The following is a 22,727-nucleotide window of genomic DNA, read 5'->3' as shown; positions in this document are numbered from 1 at the left end:
CTCCAAAGCTTTGGCATAGAACAACACAAGACCAACTAGACATGTTTCTGAAACTCTGAGTGGTTGAAAAACAGAAAAAATATATAGGCAAATCTGTTAACTCACCTTTAGTTTTTCTTTGAGAATTCTATTCTTTTGTAGTTTTATCACTCCATTTCTTTCTAAAATGGCCTCTCGCTGACTCCGAATAGCTCTCTAGATTGGGAAAAGAAATGAAAGCATGGTAGACTCCAGGGTTATCAAGAGCAATATGGTGGTAAGACGCACATTTCTTTTGGCATATATCATTTGGCCCAGACAAAGGTGTGTGTGTTTGAATTTTATAATATTAATCATGAAAAGTATTATCTAAAAATAACTAATTCATGCATATGCCCAAACTCACTAAGATGTTTACATTAAATGTCTGCAATTTTTTGTACATCAATGATATCCCAATAAAGAAAAAAAATTTTTTAAAAAGTCCATACTTACATTTCCCACTTTTCTTTCCCTGAAATAAAAATGGCAAAAATTACTTTATATAACAATTACATTATGTTTCATGGCAGTCTTTCAACTTTCCATGGAAGCAGTATATACAGTTAGCCTTAATACCTTTGCATACGCTTTCTTTGGTCCACATGTTCTCTCTTCTGATCCACCTCCAGTGTCCATTTGAAAAATGTGTCTTTATTCACATGAAACGATGCTCAGCATCGCTCCTCATCAGGGAAATACAAATCAAAACCACACTGAGATACCACCTCACGCCAGTCAGAGTGGCTAAAATGAGCAAATCAGAGAACTCTAGATGCTGGCGAGGATGTGGAGAAACGGGAACCCTCCTACACTGTTGGTGGGAATGTAAACTGGTACAGCCCCTCTGGAAAACAGTGTGGATGTTCCTCAGGAAACTAACAATAGAACTCCCCTATGACCCAGCAATAGCACTACTAGGAATTTACCCAAGGGATACAGAAATGCCGAGGCATAGGAGCACATGTACCCCAATGTTCATAGCAGCACTCTCCACAATAGCTAAAACATGGAAAGAGCCTAAGTGTCCATCAACAGATGAATGGATCAAGAAGATGTGGTTTATCTATACCATGGAATACTACATGGCAATGAGAAACAATGAAATCTGGCCATGTGTAGCAACATGGATGGACCTTGAGGGTGTTATGCTGAGCGAAATAAGTCAGGCAGAGAAGGACAAATATCATATGTGTGCACGTATAGGAGGACTAGGAGGAACTTAACAGAGGACCAACTGGGAGAAGAAGGGGGGAAATGGTGGGGGAAAGGGAGAGAGGCAAACCATGAGAGACTCTTGAATGCTGACAAAAACTGAGGACTGATGGATGTGGGGGGGAGGAGGGATGGGCATGGAGGAGGACACTTGTGGGGATGAGCACTGGGTGTTATGTGGAAACTAATTTGACAATAAACTATTTGTAAAAAAAAAAAAAAATGTGTCTTTATTTCTCAGTGTCTTATTGGTGATAGAATTTTCTGCGAACTTACCCACCGGCCCAGTCTCTCTCTGGGTTCCCATAGTACTTTGTTTGTCCCTTTCTTTTTTTTAACTTTTACTTCTTTATTTTGAGAGAGAGAGATAAAGAAAAAGAGACAAGAGAGAGAGGAATGGAGAGAGAGAGAGAGAGAGAAAATCCGAAGCAGGCTCAGCGTTGTTAGCACAGAGCCCAACATGAGGCTTGATCTCACAAACCATAAAATCATAACCTGAGCTGAAATCAAGAGTAGGATGCTTAACCAAATGAGCCACCCAGGCACCCAAGTGTGTCCTTCTCTTCTAAGCTTTAACCTTGTTTTAAGTCAGTGATTTAAGTGATTAGGCAATATGCTTCTCTGAATCTGCAGCCCCTACCACCATGTTCAATAAAGGTTTCATAAGTTCGATTATGAAGTAGTCACTTTCCTAAGTCTAAAATGCCCAGGGCTCAAAGCTCTGTTGTTATGGTAGTGGGGGCCCATGGAGGAAAACCCACAAACCTGCAAGCCCAACAAGATACCTTAGATATTCCAGCAGGTGGAGTTTGTCGGTCTTGGTGACCACCAGGGCAATGTCCCTGCAGAAGCCCCTTTGGCATGCTTTGATGCTCTCGTTCAGAAGATCTTCGTGGGCTCTCCCTCCAGAAACTCTTTCGATGTCACTGATCACCCAGATCACTGAGCACTTATCAATGGTCTGTGAAACATAACCACAACAGGTTTAAGAAAATAAACAGTGTCTCTGTTGTGGGGGACATGGTCTCTTCATGTATCTTGTATGGCCTCCATGCTCTGCCCCATCTCTCTGCCAGTTCCACCTCTCACCTCTCCCCACGGCACTCTCCATGTACTAGCCAGACTGAGCTTCTGGAATTTTCTCAGGTGTAACCTGTTCTTTTATCTCTCAGGACCTATGCACTTGCCACAGCCTCTGCTTGACTTCCATTTGCCCTTTGAGACTGCTAATGACCACCTGAGGATGGGTTGGCCAACCCCCTTCTGTGTCCTACAGCAAGCACCTGAACTCACCTGCCATTGAATGTCCCAGAGCTAATGTATAGGGTCAGTTCTCTGCACCCCACCCCCCAGATTGTGAGGGACCTATAAAGAAGTGGCTACACTCTTCAGCTTGAAATCTACATCACCTCAGGCACAGTGCTTGACCCCTAATAGAGGCTTCATAGGCATCTGTGGCATTAGTCATTGATAGAATTCAAGAAATCGGACCTCCGGTGCCAGATTCATCACTGGCTTGCTTTACCCTAACTGTCTTCTAGGGAAAATTACTGTTTTTCCAGAACTAGTTCTGGTCATGAATTGATCCCAAAGTTATCACCACAGGATGTCATTTTGATATTTGACTGCCTCTGCCTATTCAGCACACTGCCACCAAGTGGCAGCAAGGAGCCAGAAACCTTACGATTCAAGTTGCAAAGGCCAATGAGCATGAAATTACAATGTTAAGCTTAATATCATACATATTGCTCTATTAGATATGCAAATTCTTTGTGACGGGTTTTATGCGTTTATGTGCGACAAGGTTTTATGTGTTGCTTTGTGACATTTCTCTTAGTAATTATTTCACTGGTCTTACCTCTCCATACAAATGAAAAGCTGGTCCAGCTCAGGGTCTGAGTTTATTTGAGGTTCCTCAGGACAGCACTTTGCACATAAAGGTGTAACAAGTTTGTGACTTGCTAATTGAATCATTGTTTTGCTCTTTGCCAATGGCTCATAACTTGGGGCAGTTCTGTACCCTGCAGAGTGGCAATCTCTAGAGGGATTTTTTTGTTGTTGTTATGACTTGGGGTTAGTGTTAGTGGGTAGAGGCCAGGGATGCTGTGAACATCCTTCCGTGCCCACGTCAGCATCCCCGCAACAAAGAATTATCTGGCCCAAAATCTAAGTTGAGGCTGAGAAATCTTCACCTAGAGTAGTGGGTTTCAAGTTTGTTTTTAGCAGTGGAGCCTTTTTCAAATGAAATCTGAGGGAGAATTCCAATTGGTTTTTAAAAACTGAACTGCTTGAGTTGAACTGGAGGCGGAGGGTTTGGAGCCCCCAACCTGCTCTGTCCCCTACCCTCTGTCCATGAATCTCTTGGCTTCGTGGATCATTATTTTTATACCATAAATCTCTAGAGTTAGACAGACTTTCCTGTTCTATAGAGAAGATAATAGGACCCAAGAAGCAAAAGATCAGTTTAAGGCCACACAGCTATGGTGCCAGGAGCCAAACTTCATCTCATGGCACAGCCCAGGGGGTCCACAAGATGAGACCACACAGCAGTTCTCTGGAAGCAAAGCTACTGATATCTCTTCTGCTATTCAATCAGTTTATTTTTCTTATTGGGCCTTTCCCTATAACTTAGCAGTTAGTTGATCATTAAAGGCACTCTAAAGAAAACATGCTCCTGTAAAAGGTTACAGAAAGGGTAAATCCTAAGAAAGCAATCACGCTTCAATTTCTCTAAAGAATAGGCTCTACCTGTCTCAGTTATAACTAATGGAACTATAAACGTAGAAAACAGAATTAGCCTTTTAGTCTGTCAGGCATAGAAATAGTAAGATTAAAGATTAACTCTAAAAAAGCAAAAGAGCAGAAACGCAAGGAAGTAACCAGAAAGTTTCCTCACGGATGAATTCCCTGGAAACATTCTGAGAATAAAAACAAAAGCTGGACACAAACATATAGGAAGTAGAAAGCATATATAAGCCTGCTGAAGAATCAATAAACTGTCCAGATTGGTTCACTTGAGCTGTGTCCATTCCTATACACAACACCGTCCATCCTTTAGGAACTCCTGGACCGGCTGGAGCAGGACTCCAGCACTACGGGTCCTGAACTCCCTCCCTATGTGGATGGACTCACATTTGGCAGGAAAATAAAATCAACAAGTCCCTCCCACTTCCCAAATTATAATCTAATTAAGGAAGCGACTAGCTATTCAATTAGGTTGTAAGATTGCAGGCCACAAGCTCCTGAAGGGCAGGGCCTCTTTCATCTTTGCATTCTCCAGTCCTGGTAAACTGCAGGTGCTTAATAAATGTTTATTAACATAAAAAGAAGCCTGCAAACTTCAGACCCTACACAAAGCTCTGGCTGCCAGGATTTGGTAAAGTTGGAGTCACAGAAGACACAAAAAAGCCAACCTAGAGCAACTGAGCTTAGGAGTGGTTGGTACCCCAGCCACTCCCACTTCCTCCCTCCCCGTGATGAGAGCAGGCCTCAGAGCTCAAGTGACACACCTAAAGTCTCAGGACTTCAAGGTGGCAGACAGGGACATGTGAATTCATAATACTCTTAGCTTTGGGAAGGCAAGGCTGGCAGCTGGAGAGACAGGGGAGGGGGCAGCATGCTCTGCTCTCTCTGCAAAGGGGGGAGTCTTTAGTAACTCCCTGTGAGAGAATATCACAAAACCACAAGAATGCGGGGGAGATGAGGCCAAGCAGAGCAGGCTGGGAACCGTCCCTTCCCTTAGCCTGACCTCCTCAGAGCGGGTGTTTTGAGCCAGATCTGCTGGCTCCTCTGTTCTGAGTGGCCTTTGATAAGTTGCCCGGAGTATCATGACTGGCAGCAACCGTGGCTTTATCCAGTGAGAGAGGCTGGCCGCTTGCCTAGGCTGTTGCTCCTGGGGCCCAGCCTGGAACTAGCCAAGGTTGCCGATTCCACTCCAGGAGCTGAGACCCTGTAGAAACAAAGGCCCTCATGGATGGGCCTGAGTAGACTACCAAGGAGAAGGACACTGGAACTGCCTTTATTTAAAGAACTGTTAGGGGAGGTCCTGTGGGGAGAGAGAGAGCCTCATCTAGGAAGGTAGGAACCTGCTCTCTGGTCCAAATTCTGCCATTCAGTAGCTGTGTGGTCTTGGGCAAATTACTTCCCTTCTCTGAGCCTCTATTTCCTCATCTGTAAAATCAGGGCATAGGCTGATGATCTGTAAACTGTCATCCTGATTCTATCATCCTGATCATGACTCAAATCCAATCACGAAGCTCTGTGACCTGCATTCATTTAGCACAAACCTACAGAATTTAAAGTTTGCATTTGGCAGCAAATCAATGGTTCTCCAGTGGATCCTTCTAAAGTTCTGGGTTGCTCATGACTTAGTGATACCAACCCTCCCTCCCAGTCTTCTTCCAGCTCCAGTCTTATGTCTCACCCCCCGTGTCCCCATCCTGTGCTCCTAAGCTCCTTCCGCCTAAAGACACTCTTTCTCTATCACATGCCCTAGTCCTTCGTATCCTTTCAGCTTCCCCAGGAAGGTTAGTATTTAAGCCCTCCCCCAAGTTTTACAAGCTTGTCTTCTGTGCCTCTCTCCTTACACCCTGCACCCATTTCCTCCAGCCACCCAGGAAAACTCAACCTTCCCGAGACACATGGCTCCTTCTGGGTCTTTGCTGCTCCTTGGCCTACAATAGTGCTCAATGGTCCATTCTCAACAATCTTTTCTGGTGATAGCTGGGCTTACGTGTCCACTCTGAAGTTTCCCTCTCATCGAAAAATAATTAATTGGATAAAGAAGATGTGGTATATATATTCAATGGAGTATAACTCGATGATGAAAAGGAATGAAATGTTGCTATTCACAAAAACATGGATGGAAGTAGAGTATATAATGCTAAGCAAAATAAGTCAGAGAAAGACATATATCATATGATTTCACTCATATGTAGAATTTAAGATAAAAACAGATGAACATAAGGGAAGGGAAGCAAAAATAACATAAAAACAAAGAGGGAGACAAACCACGAGACTCCTAAATACAGAGAACAAAGTGAGATTTGCTGGTGGGGTGTTGGGTTGTGGGAAGGGCCAAAGGGGTGAGGAGTGTTGAGGGAGACACTAGTTGGGATGAGCACTGGGTGTTATAAGTAAATGATGAATCGCTAAATTCTATTACTGAAAAATAAATAAGTAAATATTTTGATTTAAATCCCATATATTTAATGCATATCCAAATATAGACATTTGGATTTGTAGTCTGTTTTATGTGACTCCATTTTGTTCACTTATTTTTTTATTTTAAATCATGTATAGTACTATACTATATTGTGTTATACTAAATAAACATTTATACATTTACATAAATTTTAAAATATATTGATGTTATTGAGAATTGGTGTTTATACATTGGTTCAGAGTAAAGCGTTTAAAAACAAAAACAATTACAAAAAGGGAAGAATTCATTACTTTTTCTCTCCTTTTTAAGTAATGTGGTTTGTTAATTAATATAACTAATTGATTCCCTTCTGGACTACAGGACTCCCAAGGGCATGGACTTTGTCTCTGTCCATCCAAAACCCAATACAGAATTGAGGAGATGCTCAGTGGGTGTTTGCTGAAGGAATGAGATCTCTTGTTGGAGGTAATTTCTATCTTTGAATGTTCATAGCACCTAGGACTTCTCTTACATCACTTTCTGCCATGGATTTAGTCATCTGTAGGTTTCTTGTCTCCTGTTAGAGTCTAAGCCCCTTTCAGGAAGGCTCTGCTTCCCATTCAACATTGTTTTATTTTGCTTTCAGCTTTTTAGTTGTCAAGATAATGCATGTTCATGCAAAATACACAAAAAATATAGAGGTGTGTGTAGTAAAGAGCATTGTTGTAATCAGAGAAACTCCTGTTAACAGTTGGGTGTGTATCCTCTCTAAAGGCAGGATTCTACTTTTGCTGTGCATTTATGAACACTACACACATACACACACACACCGTGCACACACACGGATGTTTCTTAACATCAAAGGTCATGCTCTGCATCTTTTAATTTAGCTTTTAGGACTATAGTGGGGCTTAAGAGCAGAGAGGCTCTCAAGCCATCTTGCCTGGGTTAAAATTCTCAGTGTGCTAATGGGCAACTTATTTCACTGAGGATAGTACCTAGCACAAAGTAGATTCTTGGTAAATGTCTGCTATTATTATTATTATTATTATTAGCTATAATCTTTGCATCCTCAGGGCTAAGCACATTGTCTTACATATTTTACATGTTTGATGAATTAAAAGCAAATGAACAAAGAGATAAATTCTTAAAAATATTTCAACCTTTAATCATTAGGTATAGATATAACTACTCCAATGCTTAACTCTTTGGCTGTGGACATATCTGGAGGTACCTGGTCAGCTCCAACTTATATTTGCCAGGAATTGAGCCCCTACCCAAGATTTTGGTTGAAGGGGTAGACTTTCATTTCAACACCATCTTCAGTCCTAACTGACTGCATGCACTAAAGATAGATACTTAATCCAGAGATTAAATTAGCTAGGCAGTAATGGATCCCATTTTCCTTCTCAGGAATGTGAACTAAAAGGCATAGAGACTATAGTCAGAGAGTCAGGCATATGAACTACAATGTCATTTAAAGACAGGGTTAAGGTGGTCATTTTTCACAATATGGATCCTAAGGGCTAAGTAGAGAAAGCTAAGAGACAAGCAGGGCTCTGCAGAGAATTGCACAGAGGAAACAGTCACAAGAGATATGCAGAGGATGAGAGGGAAAATAGCTCCTTCTCTCCTGATAGATGGCCCTGAGGCCTGGCTGTGTCTCACGAGATCCTTTAATATTCTTTGGATTAACCTCTCTTAACTTGGGGTTGCTTCAGCAGGTCTCTGTTCCTTGCAACTAAACATGGTAGCAGCCTCCTGGTTCCTTGGTGCTTGGCTGTCAGCTTCTCTACCTTGTACTCAACTCTTGGCCTCCCTCTCCTCCTCTGTCTGTATTTCCTCTGCTTACTTCTAGACCAATCTACTGCTTGTCCTTCTTCTGATCACACACTCATGTTCTAATTTCCAGGTCTGCCTCATGATTCCTCAGTTTCTCTGGCCACACACATCCTGCCATTGCCCTGAACCTAGAAAGTAGAAGAATTTAACTCCAGTGAGCTCATGAAATCCCTTAGTCTGAAAGCAGAGCATTCTTGGTTGCTTTAGAATGGGTGGAGGAGTAATCAGGGAAATACAAATAAAAACCACACTGAGATACCACCTCACGCCAGTCAGAGTGGCTAAAATGAGCAAATCAGAGAACTCTAGATGCTGGCGAGGATGTAGAAAAATGGGCACCCTCCTGCACTGTTGGTGGGAATGTAAACTGGTCCAGTCCCTCTGGAAAACAGTGTGGAGGTTCCTCAAAAAATTAACACTAGAACTCCCCTAGGACCCAGCAATAGCACTGCGAGGAATTTACCCAAAGGATACAGGAGTGCTGATGCATAGAGGCACATGTACCCCAATGTTCATAGAGGCACTCTCAACAATAGCTAAAACATGGGAAGAGCCTAAGTGTCCATCAACGGACGAATGGATCAAGAAGATGTGGTTTATCTATACCATGGAATACTACATGGCAATGAGAAACAATGAAATCTGGCCATGTGTAGCAACATGGATGGACCTTGAGGGTGTTATGCTGAGTAAAATAAGTCAGGCAGAGAAGAACAGACACCATATGTTTGCACGTATAGAAGGATTAAGAGAAACTTAACGGAGTACCATGGGGGAGAAGAAGGGGGAAAATAGTGGGGGAGAGGGAGGGAGGCAAACCATGAGAGACTCTTGAATGCTGAGAACAAACTGAGGGCTGATGGGGGTGAGGGAGAGGGAAAAGGGGGTGATGGTCATGGAGGAGGGCACTTGTGGGGATGAGCACTGGGTGGGTGGAGGAGTTAAGCAAAGAGGGAATGAAGCCACGTGAAAGAGAATCACCTTTTTCCACATCTCATCCCTCTTGCTGTTGAAGTCGCCAGTGCCTGGAATGTCCACCAGCACAACCCCTTCTGGAATCATCTCTGATTTGGGAAGAGTCACTTCCACGTATTTGATCAAGGGCCAAATTTGTGTCTCAGGTGATTCTCCATCCAAGTCTCTCCTGTGAGTCCGGATGTAAGGGTCCAGCTTAACAGACAGCTCTCCTGCCTGAGGAAGAAGGACAAAACCACACACACCAGAAATTCTCCCAGCTTCTCCATCCTGGATCGGTTGTGATCCAGGTTCAGTGAAGGTATGCCAATAGTGGTAAGAAACAGCAGTGGGCAATGGGCACCAGGAGACCTTATCCAGTCTGGATATCCTTTTTTTTTTTTTTTTTATAAATTTTTAAAATATTTTTATTTATTTCTAGGAGAGAGAGAGAGAGACAGCATGAGCAGGGGAGGGTCAGAGAGAGAGGGAGACACAGAATCCGAAACAGGCTCCAGGCTCTGAGCTGGCAGTCAGCACAGAGCCCGATGCGGGGCTCGAATCCACGAACCACGAGATCATGACCTAAGCGAAAGTCGGACGCTTAACCGACTAAGCCACCCAGGTGCCCCCAATCTGGATATCCTTATCCAAGGGCCTACACTCTGAGAGAAAGAAAGGACCTTGGAGATCAGAAAGTGCAAGCTCCTTAATTTACATATGAAGAAACCACAGTCAGTTAGAACAGAGCTTCAGTACAGTTATAGTTTCACTGGAAAATGACTTCGTCTTCTAAATTCCATTTCAGCTCCTTTTTTTTTTTAAGTTTTTTAAAAATTTATTTTGACAGAGAGAGTGGGGAGAGGGGAGGTGCAGAGAGAGATGGAGAGAGAGAATCTGAAGCAGGCTCTGCACTGCTGGGCTTGATCCCAGAAACCCTGAGATCATGACCTGAGCAGAGATGAAGAGTTGGATCCTTAACCAACTGAGCCACCCAGACATCTCCCATTTCAATTCTAAAGTTAATGTAAATTAATGATGGGGAAGCCAAAGGCAAGCTGAGAGTAAAGCACAACCTAATGCCTTGCAATGCTTCCCCTCTCCAAGTGGGATGTGTGTGATATTCCTTAGGCACTCCTGGCTGCCCAAGAACAAAGGAAAGGGAAAAACATATGGCCAATTGATAGGGATTATAGCCATGCAGGACAAGAGTCTTCATCAGTTTACAAATGTCTTAGTAAGTTACAAGAAAAAGGCAATCTTATCAATAGCTTAACCTCCAGAAACCTATACACTCAGTTTCCTGGAGCCCTAACATCCCCCTCCCCTCCATAGTGATGCGGGTAACAAAGGCAAGAAGGAAATGGTAGATAAAATCAAATTTCCTCATAGCCTGAACCTGTTGACAAATACTTGAGAGAGGCAGAGTAAAACATTCCTCCAGGAACCCCCTACCGTCTTAATCTTGATGCCTTACTAGAGAAAACACAACCTTAGCTTGACAATAGCTAGGTCTCCAGTATCTCCTGAGTCTTCTTTAGCATATGAAAGTCCTTTTGGAAACTTCCCTTTTCCTTACTTCTCCCAACTCCCAGGTATATAATCAGTCACCCCTCACACTTAGAATGCAGCTCTTTCTGCTCATGGATCCTGTCCCCATGGTTTAATAAAATCATCTTTTTGTACCAAAGATGTCTCAAGAATTCTTTCTTGGTCATCAGTTGTGGACCCCCACCAACACTCCAAAACCACATCAATTAATATGTAATATTTTCTAAATTTTGGAGAGAGAGTATTCTTCCCACATGGCTAATGCAAACATTCGGATTACCAGAAGGCTCTGACTACAGAAAATTGATAGTGATATGGTGACCATATTTGCCAAATTAAAAATTGATCTGAAATTGATCTTTAAAAAGGGTTTAAAATTTTCTCTTCCTAGTACAAAAAATATCTTGACATGTAGGCATTTCCAGAATGTTTTAAGATGGTGGGTGGAATGGGGAATTGTTCTCAGCCCACTGTTTCTACCTAAACATATCTTCAGACAATGACACACTGAGGTCAGCAACTGTGTATGTGGCAGTAAATCGTTACTGGGCTACCACTTCAGAGGACAGAAGAATTGGGATGTATGGAGGACAGTGATTGTTGTTTTGTTTTGTTTTGAGAGAGAGAATGAGAGAGAGAGAGAGAGAGAGCATAAGCAGGAGAAGAGCAGAGAGAGAGGGAGACACCAAATCTGAAGCAGACTCCAGGCTCTGAGTTGTCAGCTCAGAGCCTGACTCAGGATTTGAACTCACAAACCACTAGATCATGACCTGAGCCGAAATCAAATGCTTAACCGACTGAACCACCCAGGTGCCCCTGGTGGTCATTGTTAATAAACATCTATAGAATAGTCACAGAAGAAAGATAAGAATGGAAATTCTTTTTTTTTTATGTTTATTTATTTGAGAGAGAGAGAGAATGAGTGGGGTAGTGGCATAGAGAGAGGGAAACAGAGGATCTGAAGCAGGCTCCATGCTGACAGCAGAGAGTCTGGTGCAGGGCTTGAATTCATGAACCTCAAGGTTAGGACTTGAGCCAGTCAGACACTTAACCAACTGAACTACCTAGATGCCCCAACAATGGAAATTCTTAAAAGAGTTGGGATTAAATCAGGGGATTTGATGCAATCTGTGTAGGGAGTCATATAATTCATCAATTCTAATCAATAACAAGAAATTGTGAAAGAAATGATGACAAAAGTTCTTTAAGATATTTAATTTAAAAATAAAGCAGAGGGGTGCCTGGGCACCTCACTAGGTTAGGCGTCTGACTTCAGCCAAGGTCATGATCTCGTGGTTTGTGAGTTCAGGTCCCACATTGGGCCCTATGCTGACAACTCGGAGTCTGGAGCCCACTTCAGATTCTGTGTCTCCCTCTCACTCTGCCCCACCCCTGCTCACATTCTGTCTCTCTCTCAAAAGTAAATAAACATTTAAAAAAATAATAAAGCAGATACATTAAGGGCAATGTGAAAGAATAAACATGGGCTTGAGAAGTCCCTTTGTATAAGAAGGCTCAATCCAATCAGTTGGCTCAGGACAAATCATTCTAAGAGGCAAACAGCTTCCTTCATTGTAGTCCGGAATCTCAGATACAAACTTAATCTGTGCCCTCACACATTGAGATATAGTTGTATTCAATGAATATTTCAACTCCTTGTTTCAACCCTAAGTTTGTAACATTGAGAAGGGATATTTCTAAATACAGAATAGTGAAGAAATGGATACTGATACCTTGGTGTAACTTAGTTGGTGTAAGTTGTATGTATGCAGATAAAGTAATCAGTTTTATAATCTGGACATGCTCAGTCTATATTTTAGACATTAGGAGTATAATTATTTTGAACAGTAATACCCATTTAAATATAAAAAGTGACTATTATGTTTGTTTGATTTCCTAGATATATAGGAGCTAAGTGCCTTGAAAGATTTCATTTATTTGACTTCTAAGTGTGCCTGGCCAAGTATTTAAAAATCTTTGAGATAACTGATTATATTAAATTTGAACTATAATACAAAAAGTCTAAAGAAATTTGATTAATTATATTAGTGGTAGGAGCTATTGAAGGAGGATTTGATGTGTTAAATTTAGGATATAGTTGAACGTTAAATTTTAGAACAAGTGTAAATAGTTGTCCTTATTTTATACCAAAAAAATACCAGATTTATAAATAGGATAGCAATATTTTAAAAATGAATGTTAAGGGGGCGCCTGGGTGGCTTAGTCAGTTAAGTGTCCGACTTTCACTTGGGTCATAATCCCACGGTTTGTGGGTTCAAGCCCCGCGTCGGGCTCTGTGCTGACTGCCAGCGCAGAGCCTGGAGCCTATTTTAGAGTCTGTGTCTCCCTCTCTCTCTGACCCTCCCCTGCTCTCGCTGTCTCTCTCTCTCTCCTAGAAATAAATAAAAATATTTTAAAAAATGAATGTTAAGAAAGAAAAACTAGGTTTTAAATGTATGATTTCAATAAGTTACACATTCGTTCTACAAGTTTTTACTTAAATTTACAATTAAATGTAATTTAATAAGATGGATACTGATTATACAAGCGAGGAGAGTATTGTTCAACTAGCTACATATCCAATGTCCATCCTGCCCTTCATCTGTGCTAGCTGAATAGTGTTTGGGCAGCTGATCAGAACACATCTGTTTCTTGCTTTAGACTCCCTTTCACCTAAGAAAAGTGATGTGCCTGAACCAGAGGTCAGTTCTGAAAAAAAAAAACAAAAAACAAAAAACAAAATCTACCCAGAAATTTGTTGGGGGGTGCTTTTGAGAAAGTTTTACTTTCCAGGGAAAGAGAGGTATGGTTGATGCCAACTTTTTACCCTTTTCTTTCTGCCATGAAGCCAGCTGTGAAGTCTAGCACCTCGGTAGCAATCTTATGACTATGTGGCAACAAGTATGATGAATGGTCAAGGGAACTCAGGAGATGTTAATCTTGACATTGTTGAGCCACTGGAACCAACCTGCTTCCAGACTCATGTGAGAAAATGAATAAGCCCCTATTCATTTAAGCCATTGTAAATTGGGTGGGTTCTTTTTTTTTTTAACATCTGCAGCCCAAAGCATCCTTAATTAATCCTCAAGCAACTGTAAATAGTCTTTCCTGTGCACAAAAGATCTCCCATTCAGACACTAAAATTTCTCATTTGACAGCCATAAATAATGAAAAAGAACTTGGTCGGGGATATTTCTGATTTGGGTATCAGCTTATTTCCAATAAAAACACTGTGCCTTGAGCAAATCTCCTGCGTGGATTCAATTATTACACTTGAGACACATGATAAAATAAAGAAAAAAATCTTGAAGCTACCTCTTCTGCCTTGAGTGTGATAATTCTGGATGTGGGAATCTTTCCTTTGGGCTTTGCTCTTAGTAACTCCTCATAGTTCTTCCTTTCTGCCCCATTTCCATAAAGCATTTGTAGCTTCCAGATGGCTTCCTCCATTGCATCATCCCTGTCCCAAGCATCTGCCTCTTCTCTGTCCAGTTCCTCTGTCCTGTGCAGGAGTTTAGTCAAGTTCTTCAGCTCTTCCTTCCACTCCTGCCAAGGGAGAGCAGGGCCAAGCTCTCAAGACACAGATACAGAAAACCACGACAAAGGGAGAAAACCATTGTTCTGGGCAGAGGGTTGGGGGAGTGGGAGGCGGGAGGCTTCCTATTCAGGAAATCTAAAGTCATTTAATCCAACAAGGAATCATCTAATTCAAACCCCTTGTTCTGTCAGTGAGGAAACAGGGAGCCAAAGAGGGAATGGATTGCTTGAAGTCTCATAACAACAGTGACAGGATGCAGGCTAGAACCTCCATCTCACTCTACTGAGCTTTCTCATTCTGTGCTATGTTCCTTCCATTCAACAAAGGCCTAAACTATATTTACAAGGAATATAATGTTAATCTCTAAATGAGAGGGAGAAGGAAAGAAAGAAAAGGAAGGAAAGAAGAGAGGGAGGGAGGAAAGGAAGGAGGGAGAGACAGAGGAAAAACAGGAAGGGGAAACAAGAAGGAAGGAAGCAAGCAACAAAGGAGACACTTACCTGGTCAGAGAGAAGGTGGATTTTGGCCTCATATTGTTCACAAGAGCCTGAGCTCACTTGTACAATACATGATGTACATATACTTTCTCCAGATACTGGTAGAAACATTGCTTGCTGGATGATGGCATTAATCAGGGAGCTCTTCCCAGCCCCTGTGCTTCCAAATAATCCAATGTAGATTGGGTCCAATGATGGTTTTTCAATCAAGGCAAGAAGCCTGTTTCTAGATCGATTTTTATATGCACATTGTCATGTTCATCAAAGCACAGTGGGAAGAATATCAAAATAGAACATGAAGGACCCGAGTTCTAATCCTAGGCAAGTCATACATCTTTTTGAAACTCTACTATTTTCTTGGTCAAAGGAGAAATTAGTCCCTGTTTACTACATACTTGTCACAAGGACCAAAAGAGATTATACAAAAAGTAAGTACCATTACTTGGAAGTGATAATCCTATACAAGCTCTGTAATACCTATATAGAAATGAAGCATTTTTGCTTGTGTTCTATGGAAATTACATAGCCTTGTTCCTAGAAATAAAGTTTAGGCAGAGATAAAGTATTACTGGGAGCAACACAGAGTCTTGTTGAGCAGGAGATTCTGCCCTGTCACCAATCGGGTTCTTCAAGTCATCTGAGCCCAGCAGGTGATGCACAGGCTAAAGTTTCACACAGCCTGGATTGGATTCATGCCCTTCTGTTTACCAACAGTGTGACTTTGGTCAATGTTTTCTTGGCCTCTCTGAGCCACAATTTCAGTAAAACTGGGATGATAATAAGAGTTCCTGCTTTATAGGGGTATTGAGGCAATTAAACGAAATTTGATATATGTATTTAGCGAGAGTGGCAACCCAATGAATGTCAATTATCAGTATAAACAATAATAGCCCATAGCTATATAATTTTTTAGCCTCCTTTACTTAGTTTTTAATTTAAAATTCCCTTTCATTGTTGGAGAAAAGCATCTACAGCAACCTAAGGAAAGACATGAAAGGAAGATTTTATGATGGCTGGTATCAGACTCACATAAGATACTTGACTCCATTAGGAATGCTGTCATCCAGGAAGACAGAATGAATAAGTTTCTGGTAAGTATTGCTCAAAACTCTTCTGGTCCGTGACTCCAGTTTTTCATCTGGAATCAATAGGGATGTATTACCTGGGATGTACCTGGCAGGGATCAAGTACTAGGTCTCCAAAAGAGAATTGTGCTCAATATGTCAAAGAAAGGGAAAAAAATGAAATGAAAAGCCAATTAAATATGATAGCAATTTATCTGACACTACAGATAATAGCTCATGGGAGATAGCAATTATTGACTGTGAAAGCTTCTCAAGGAGCTAGCCTGCTCTGAAACTCCTTGTAACAGAAGTCAGCATAGGCTTTGTCATGGGTTATAGCCCCTCTAGATTCTTCTCTCCTGTGGTCATAAAAAGAAAAATTGCAAGGCCATCATATAAATACTCACCAAGGCACCAAACCAATCATTTTCACAGTCTTTGTTCTAATAAGGAAGAAGTTATTGTGATAACAATCCTCCTATCCAGAGACTCCTAGAAATAAGTTGTTAAATTATAGATCTCTGCAGAGACTCTGAAGCCTCCTTTGCTGGATCAGGATGATTTGACTATGTTCCCTCCTTCCTTCCAACCTAAGTGTCTCTTCCTTTTAGCATTTTAACACATTTAACACAGAGCCACATTAAAACTAGCTCCACAGCAGTTTCACAACACTCACATTCCTTGAGAGCACTTTGTTCCACGGAGGGAAATGCTCGGAACCGCTGGTCTCTATCTGAACGTCTTCTTTTTTTCATTGGCTCTGTATATAAACCATCATCAACTAGAGATAAACAGAGATTATATAAAATTAAAGGTCCTGGGTCAGAGTGTACTTGCCTGACCTCTATCAACACACAAACCCAAAGAATCTAAGAAGGCTCCTGCCAGCTCTGTATGCATAAACTCATTCTAGAAGCAGGCACCGTTGGTCCATTCCAGTCTGGTCTCTACTTCCCAGAGTCACAGGACTTTCCAACTAGATCCAAAGTACAGAGTATAACATATCTCCCCAGAACATATGTTGATGTGAAATGAAAAGTTTGGAAACCCTAAGAAGCCAAGATAGCTGGATATTCTTCAGTATATGTTACTGTGTACGGAGAAGCCCAAGAAAGGACTACGTGTGGGATGAAGAAAGGCCTCTGGGAGGTCGTTTCAAACTTGGAAAGAAATTCATCAGGAGCAGAATGCAGAGGTAAGAACTGGCCACATGACCAGGGCAAACCACTTCTTGCCCATCTGTAAGATGAGAGGGCTGACAAAAATATATGCAAGGTAACAATTCGGGAGGATGTTCTACTAGTGCATGCCCTTCAGAGGTGAAATTTGGGAAAATTTTCTCCCTTCCTCACTGAAAGTCATTAGCAGCTGCTTCCTTACATAAGTAAGAATAGAAATCCCCATGAAGCAAAACTTTGTAGTTCTCCTGAGATTTATTCACTTTAATGGTTTCCCTTGGTTATGAAGTAAAGGGCTGGCAGGATCCGTAATGCTCTGGAAAGGGTACAACCAAAACATTGTGTTCTGGATGAGTTTTAGAAAATACCCCCTGGCAGTATCCGTCTGGTTAGAAAAGGGCAATAGGTGGGTCTTTGGAGTCAAGGTTATTGGAAATGATCCTAACCCAGTGCTCCTGGGATTGGTTTGTGCCTTGGGAAATGGCCATGAGATGAACCTGAAGAAGTGATCCCCAGGAGTCATGGCCCATAGAGGGGCATGAGCCCCCCAAACTGAGCATCATGTCGGGAGGTCATCTTCCCTGAAGAACCACAGCATCTAAGAAGGTTCACGTTGGGACCCAGAAGAGCAACCTGCAAGGCCCAGCCTCCACCGCAGGGCTCCTCCAAACAGCAGGTCTTCCAGATAATTCAGCCAGCCTTCTCCCTCTGCTCAGCCTTATGGCTTCCAGCACAAATCCTGCCATGTCCTGGAGCCAGTTCACACCCCATAAAGTACTTCAGTGCAGAGGGTGCTGTTTGCCAAACCCTGAATCCCTGCCACCTCGTGCTCATGCAGTGACAGAGTGTTGAAAGAGCTTGTATTTTAGACCCTCTGTCTCAGACATTCTAACTTCTAACTGAGCTCAACTCAAAGATTTCATCATGCCTTAGTTTAAGCACTGCATTAGAATTAAATACCAAGTTGCTGGCTCAGTGGTTCGAGTTGGAGAAGGAAGAGGCAGAGAAGAAAAGAATATGCCACTCAGATCCCTAGACAAGCCACAAGCTGAAGAATACTTTAGTCTGTGCTACAAAAGGTATCTCAGAATTCCAGGATGTTTCTACAATCTGTGTGTGGAAAGTAAAAGATGCCGGGCCTTGATCTTGACTTTGTAACTCTTTTGTGCGAACAATATTTACACATCATCTTAGCCACATATATAAAACAAGGGATATGTCCATACATCCATGGCCTTCATTTCAATTTTATAAGAACTAGCAAGAAATCTGATAAAAGATTAGAAGCTTATTTCTCAATTAAAGCAAAGACTAGGAAGTCAGATAAATGGCACGGTGTAAAACTTTTTCTTCAATCGCTAAAATGAAAAAACACTTGGAAAGGAGAAAGTAGTCTATCTTGGATTTAGGCCATTTAAGGGTAGTATTTCTATTTAAATCGTGACTGGAATGAACTGACCTGAACTGGCCACATCTCTTCTCATTCCCTGTAACTGCTCAGGCACTCCCTCCCCTTTTCCAGCATTTTACACTGAAGCACCCGAGAAAAAGAGCAGTAGGCGTAGGCGGGGGCAACCCAAAGAAGTAAACCTAGTCTACTGCTGCTGTTGCCTCTTGCTGACACAAGGTGTCACTTTAAAAAACTGAGCCCTAGCCACCTAACACAGGATACAGGTTGATTGTTGATCCAGAGAATTGCCAGAGACTGTTATGGATATTCCAAGCTGAACAGTTCCACGCTTTCAGTGCTAGCTACCACCCCACTGACCCAGAAACCCTGGATCCCTTACCCCTAAGGGATTTCATCCCCTGTGAGTGAGGAAATACATGTGATACATCCTGTTTTCTGCACAGTGGGGTTACTTTCCTGCATCTTCCTAGGGAAGGCTCCCTCCTTGGCTCCAGGGGCCTTACACCAGCCTTCCTGGGAGGGAAGCCACCCTCACTGACTCCAAGGGGATTCACCCTACATCTCTCCTTCTAAGGAAAGTGCCTGAAATGATTCCAGGGGCCTTACCTTGCCTGGAATCCAAGAAAGGCCTTCTAAAACCATCCTGTTAAAAGAGGACACCCAGAATGTTCAAACTTAATTGCTGGTGAGATAGTCTACCACATCATGAATGGGCTATTTTAGTTGTTGAAATAGTTTATATTCACTCACTATTAAACTGTGCCATGAGAAAGCAGCTTCTGAAGGAACAACGACTACAGTTAAATAATCTCAACTGATCTGCCCTTAATTATATAGTGGTAAATAGGAAGTATACACTCCATCAGGGAATATTATAGGAATGTTACCTGGGTGTGGTCCCTGACCCACAAAATCCTCAGTTTCTTCCATGTCCTGTTATACAAATGCCTGCTTTTGTCCACTTGGGAGAACCAGCCTAAAAATATATACAAAGTACAAAAATGGGGGTGGGAATAAATGCAGAAATTATAAATACATAAAGCAAAATAATAACAACAACATGTAAATCTGTTTATGCTTTGTTTACCCAACTAGATTCCAAGCTGTTAAAGTGAAATGGCTATTCTAACTTATCTTTGAATTCTTCACAACACTTCCTATACTACATGTTGATTTAAACATGACAAGAATCAGTGTTTGATCATTGGTTTTCTTTTTTTTTTTTAATTTTTAATGTTTATTTTTAAGAGAGAGACAGACAGACAAACAGAGTGCAAGTGGGGAAGGAACAGAGAGGGAGACACAGAATCTGAAGCAGGCTCCAGGTTCCGAGCTGTCAGCTCAGAGCCCAACGTGGGGCTCAAACACCCAAACTATGAGATCGTGACCTGAGCCAAAGTCGGACGCTTAACTGACTGAGCCACCCAGGTGCCCCTGACCATTGGTTTTCAATAATAGTTGTATGTATAGAACTTTAAACTGATATTATCTGAGAACTTTAGTAATAATAAACTCTAAAATAATAATATACCTCTAGTGATCTAAACTATAAAGTTGAAATTATTGTATGGCTTTGCTGCTTTAGGTGGCATTAGTAGCCCAATCAGGTTCAGTTATGTTTAGTCCCAGCAGATCTCAGCAAGAATCTGGAAGATGGATAGAATATTCAATATTCCTAAGGTTCCCTGGAGTTGCTTTGGGAACTACTGAGTGGGGAAGGAGAGATGCAATAACTAGGTTCTCTGGATCTTTCTTGCTTCCCCACTCCACTTCAATGAGGAAGACCCCCACCGTCACCTGGCCACTTAGGTCTATATGCAGTGCCACAGCTTGGGGCATCGGCAGGTTTAGGGGGGTTGGGGGAGGAGAGGCACATCCAAAAGGAGAAGGTCAAATCCAACTTGTCTCCAGTCCATAGGCAGACAGAGCTTGGGCATGGAGGGAGAATGGGACCCATAGAGGCTCAGAACAGAGGACATTGGGTAGGGATATGTTACCCTGGAGTTTCTTTGTCTCCACACACAGAGGAGAATTTGAGCAACACAGAGGGGAGCCCCAAAGTGCTTCTCTCCTTACCTGATGTTGCTGTTTGGATCACTCAGCCATGTACTTCAAAAGCGGAGTTACCCGCCCTTATGAGAAATGCAAAGTTCTATCTGATCTGTCAACTGCCACTAGACCCACAGGCTGTTAGAGACATTATGCCTCATTTACATATTAACTCCAAATGAAAATCACAGCTCCTCAGTCAAAACAGCCTCTTATTCTTAGTTTGGCTGGTGGATATTTAACTGGCCAAATGGTTTCTGTACTGTGGGTGTTGGCTGGATGTGGTGTGAATCCCTACTGTGTGCAAGGTCCTGAGCCTTAGGCAGAGTTCCTCATCTCTTCATTCCTTATCTTGAGGCTCCCTCTCAGACCACCCCAACCTCCTTACAGTTCTCCAAGGCAGGGTGTCCTATTCCATGCATTTGAGTGTAGGCTGTTCTCTCCGTGTGGGGCACCCTTCCGCTCTTCTTCCTGGTGAGTTCCTACTCTTTAAGATCCTTTTTCAGCATTTCCTCTGTGAAACTGTTTCCTATTCCCAGTCATTCCCTTCTTGTGTCACCACAGCTCCAAGCACACCTCTGTTATCATGACTCCTTGTCCCTTTCTTCTTTCTATGGGCTATTTGAGGTTATACCTACATTTGTTTCAGTGTTGCATTTCTATCAGGAAGTGCAATGACTGACAAAAATTGGTAAATGAACTAATAAATAAAATAACGAATGGGAAGCTTCTGATGAGATTCTAAACCAAAGGATGTTTAAAAACCAAATTAGCTTTTTATTAAGGTTTTGTTTAAACCATATTCGTTTTTTTTTTAAAATATAATTAGAATCCTAGATTAAGGAATAAAGGAGAGGGTAGGAAGACAACGACAACATCAACAGAGAAGACTATGAAGTAGGACCATGAATGCTGAATTTGAAGAAGGAATGACACAGGCAAAGGCAGAAGATAGGGCAAGGACCTCATAGCAGTCTTCAAATACATGACCTTAGAGGTGCATATAAAATTCATTAGAAAGCAATGGATTTTCTGCCACTAAGTGTGTCTGAACCTATACTGGTATGACCACTTCATAATGGCATTGGACTAGATGAGCTTGAAGGTCTCTTCAAATCCCAGATTCTATTTTCTTACTTGAAGTGTTCACCAGCAAAGCTGGTAGGTGAAGTCCTCGATGAGGTCACAAAAATTCACCAGAGCTACAAGTCGTTCCTGGTTTGTAGTGCTGAGTTGGAAATGCCAAACCACATCAAGACCTAAGTAAGACAGGGAAACAAAAGGGTATATGAGCTATAATGTGTGTAAGTATATGATAATGCCTATCAATAACTTTATTTTTTTTACTTTTTAAAAAATGTTTATTTATTTTTGGAGGAGTGACAGAGCTTGAGTGGGGGAGGGGCAGAGAGAGAACGGGAGACACAGAATCCGAAATATGCTCTGGCTCTGGGCTTGAACTCACAAACTGAGATCATGACTTGAGCTGAAGTCAGATGCTTAACCAACTGTGCCGAGACACCCAGGCGCCCTGACTTTATTTTTTTTTAAATAGGCTCTGTGCCCAACGTGGAGCTCAAACTCACAACCCAGACATCAAGAGTCACATGCTCTACTGACTGAGTCAGCCAGGCACACCCTCCCACCGCCCCCCCCCCATCAATAACTTGAGATACAGAGCTAGGAATTACCCCTAAGAAAGAAAGAGATCTGTTGTTTCCCGAAGACAGCAGCTCAATGAGCCACAGTCCCACAAAACATTAGGCACTGTGTCACATGGATCACTGAAAACAAAACAAAATGTGTGGTCTTATCAGTAGACAAATGCACTGTAGACCTCCAGGATAACTTGTGTTCTGGTAGCCAAAATCCAGGAAGACATAGTGGAGTCAGATGAAGTCCAAAAGGACTAATAATAAATTGATAAGTGTTACCACCATATGAACAGTGAGATTAAGATCCTTCAATCTGAGAGAGCAGTGGATTTAGAAGAGAAGCAGACATTTTCACCAAATCCTGGGCACTGGTTTTGGCTGCCATTAGGGTCACAGGAACTTCAGTTCATCTAACGTCATTTATAAAGTCAACTTTACACAATGGCCAGTAAGGACTGTTAGCATGTGAGTATCCCGGTTTGGGCTGGGCTTAGCTGCACGTAGTGGAGACACCAAACCATGAGCCTCGTAATGCAGGCGCATCTATGGTACATGAGTAATTTGTGATCCCTAACCGAAATTTGGAGAAATTGAAAATTATTTGAGGTGTGC

At 42.0% G+C, this 22,727-nt stretch overlaps 1 protein-coding gene across 1 annotated transcript in view; it reads right to left on the bottom strand.

Moving 5' to 3' along the window:
* NUGGC (nuclear GTPase, germinal center associated) overlaps positions 1-21,671 on the bottom strand; it is a 49,107-nt gene extending 27,436 nt beyond the window's left edge. Inside the window, exons 1-10 of the mRNA XM_039217369.1 lie at positions 21,598-21,671; positions 19,299-19,387; positions 16,499-16,603; positions 15,788-15,896; positions 14,762-14,984; positions 14,039-14,269; positions 9,200-9,409; positions 2,019-2,194; positions 475-493; positions 106-195 (exon numbers count right to left, since the gene is read on the bottom strand). Coding sequence (XP_039073300.1) covers positions 106-195; positions 475-493; positions 2,019-2,194; positions 9,200-9,409; positions 14,039-14,269; positions 14,762-14,984; positions 15,788-15,896; positions 16,499-16,603; positions 19,299-19,341 — 1,206 coding nt within the window. The 5' untranslated portion in view covers positions 19,342-19,387; positions 21,598-21,671. The remainder of the gene's footprint in view (positions 1-105; positions 196-474; positions 494-2,018; positions 2,195-9,199; positions 9,410-14,038; positions 14,270-14,761; positions 14,985-15,787; positions 15,897-16,498; positions 16,604-19,298; positions 19,388-21,597) is intronic.
* Between the last annotated feature and the right edge of the window lie 1,056 nt (positions 21,672-22,727).

This window comes from Hyaena hyaena, unplaced genomic scaffold, assembly GCF_003009895.1.
Source record: "Hyaena hyaena isolate Hyena2069 unplaced genomic scaffold, ASM300989v1 scaffold_682, whole genome shotgun sequence".
Classification (NCBI taxonomy): Eukaryota; Metazoa; Chordata; class Mammalia; order Carnivora; family Hyaenidae; genus Hyaena; species Hyaena hyaena.
Note: the sequence above shows the minus strand (reverse complement) of the source record. Positions and strands in the feature narration are given on the sequence as shown.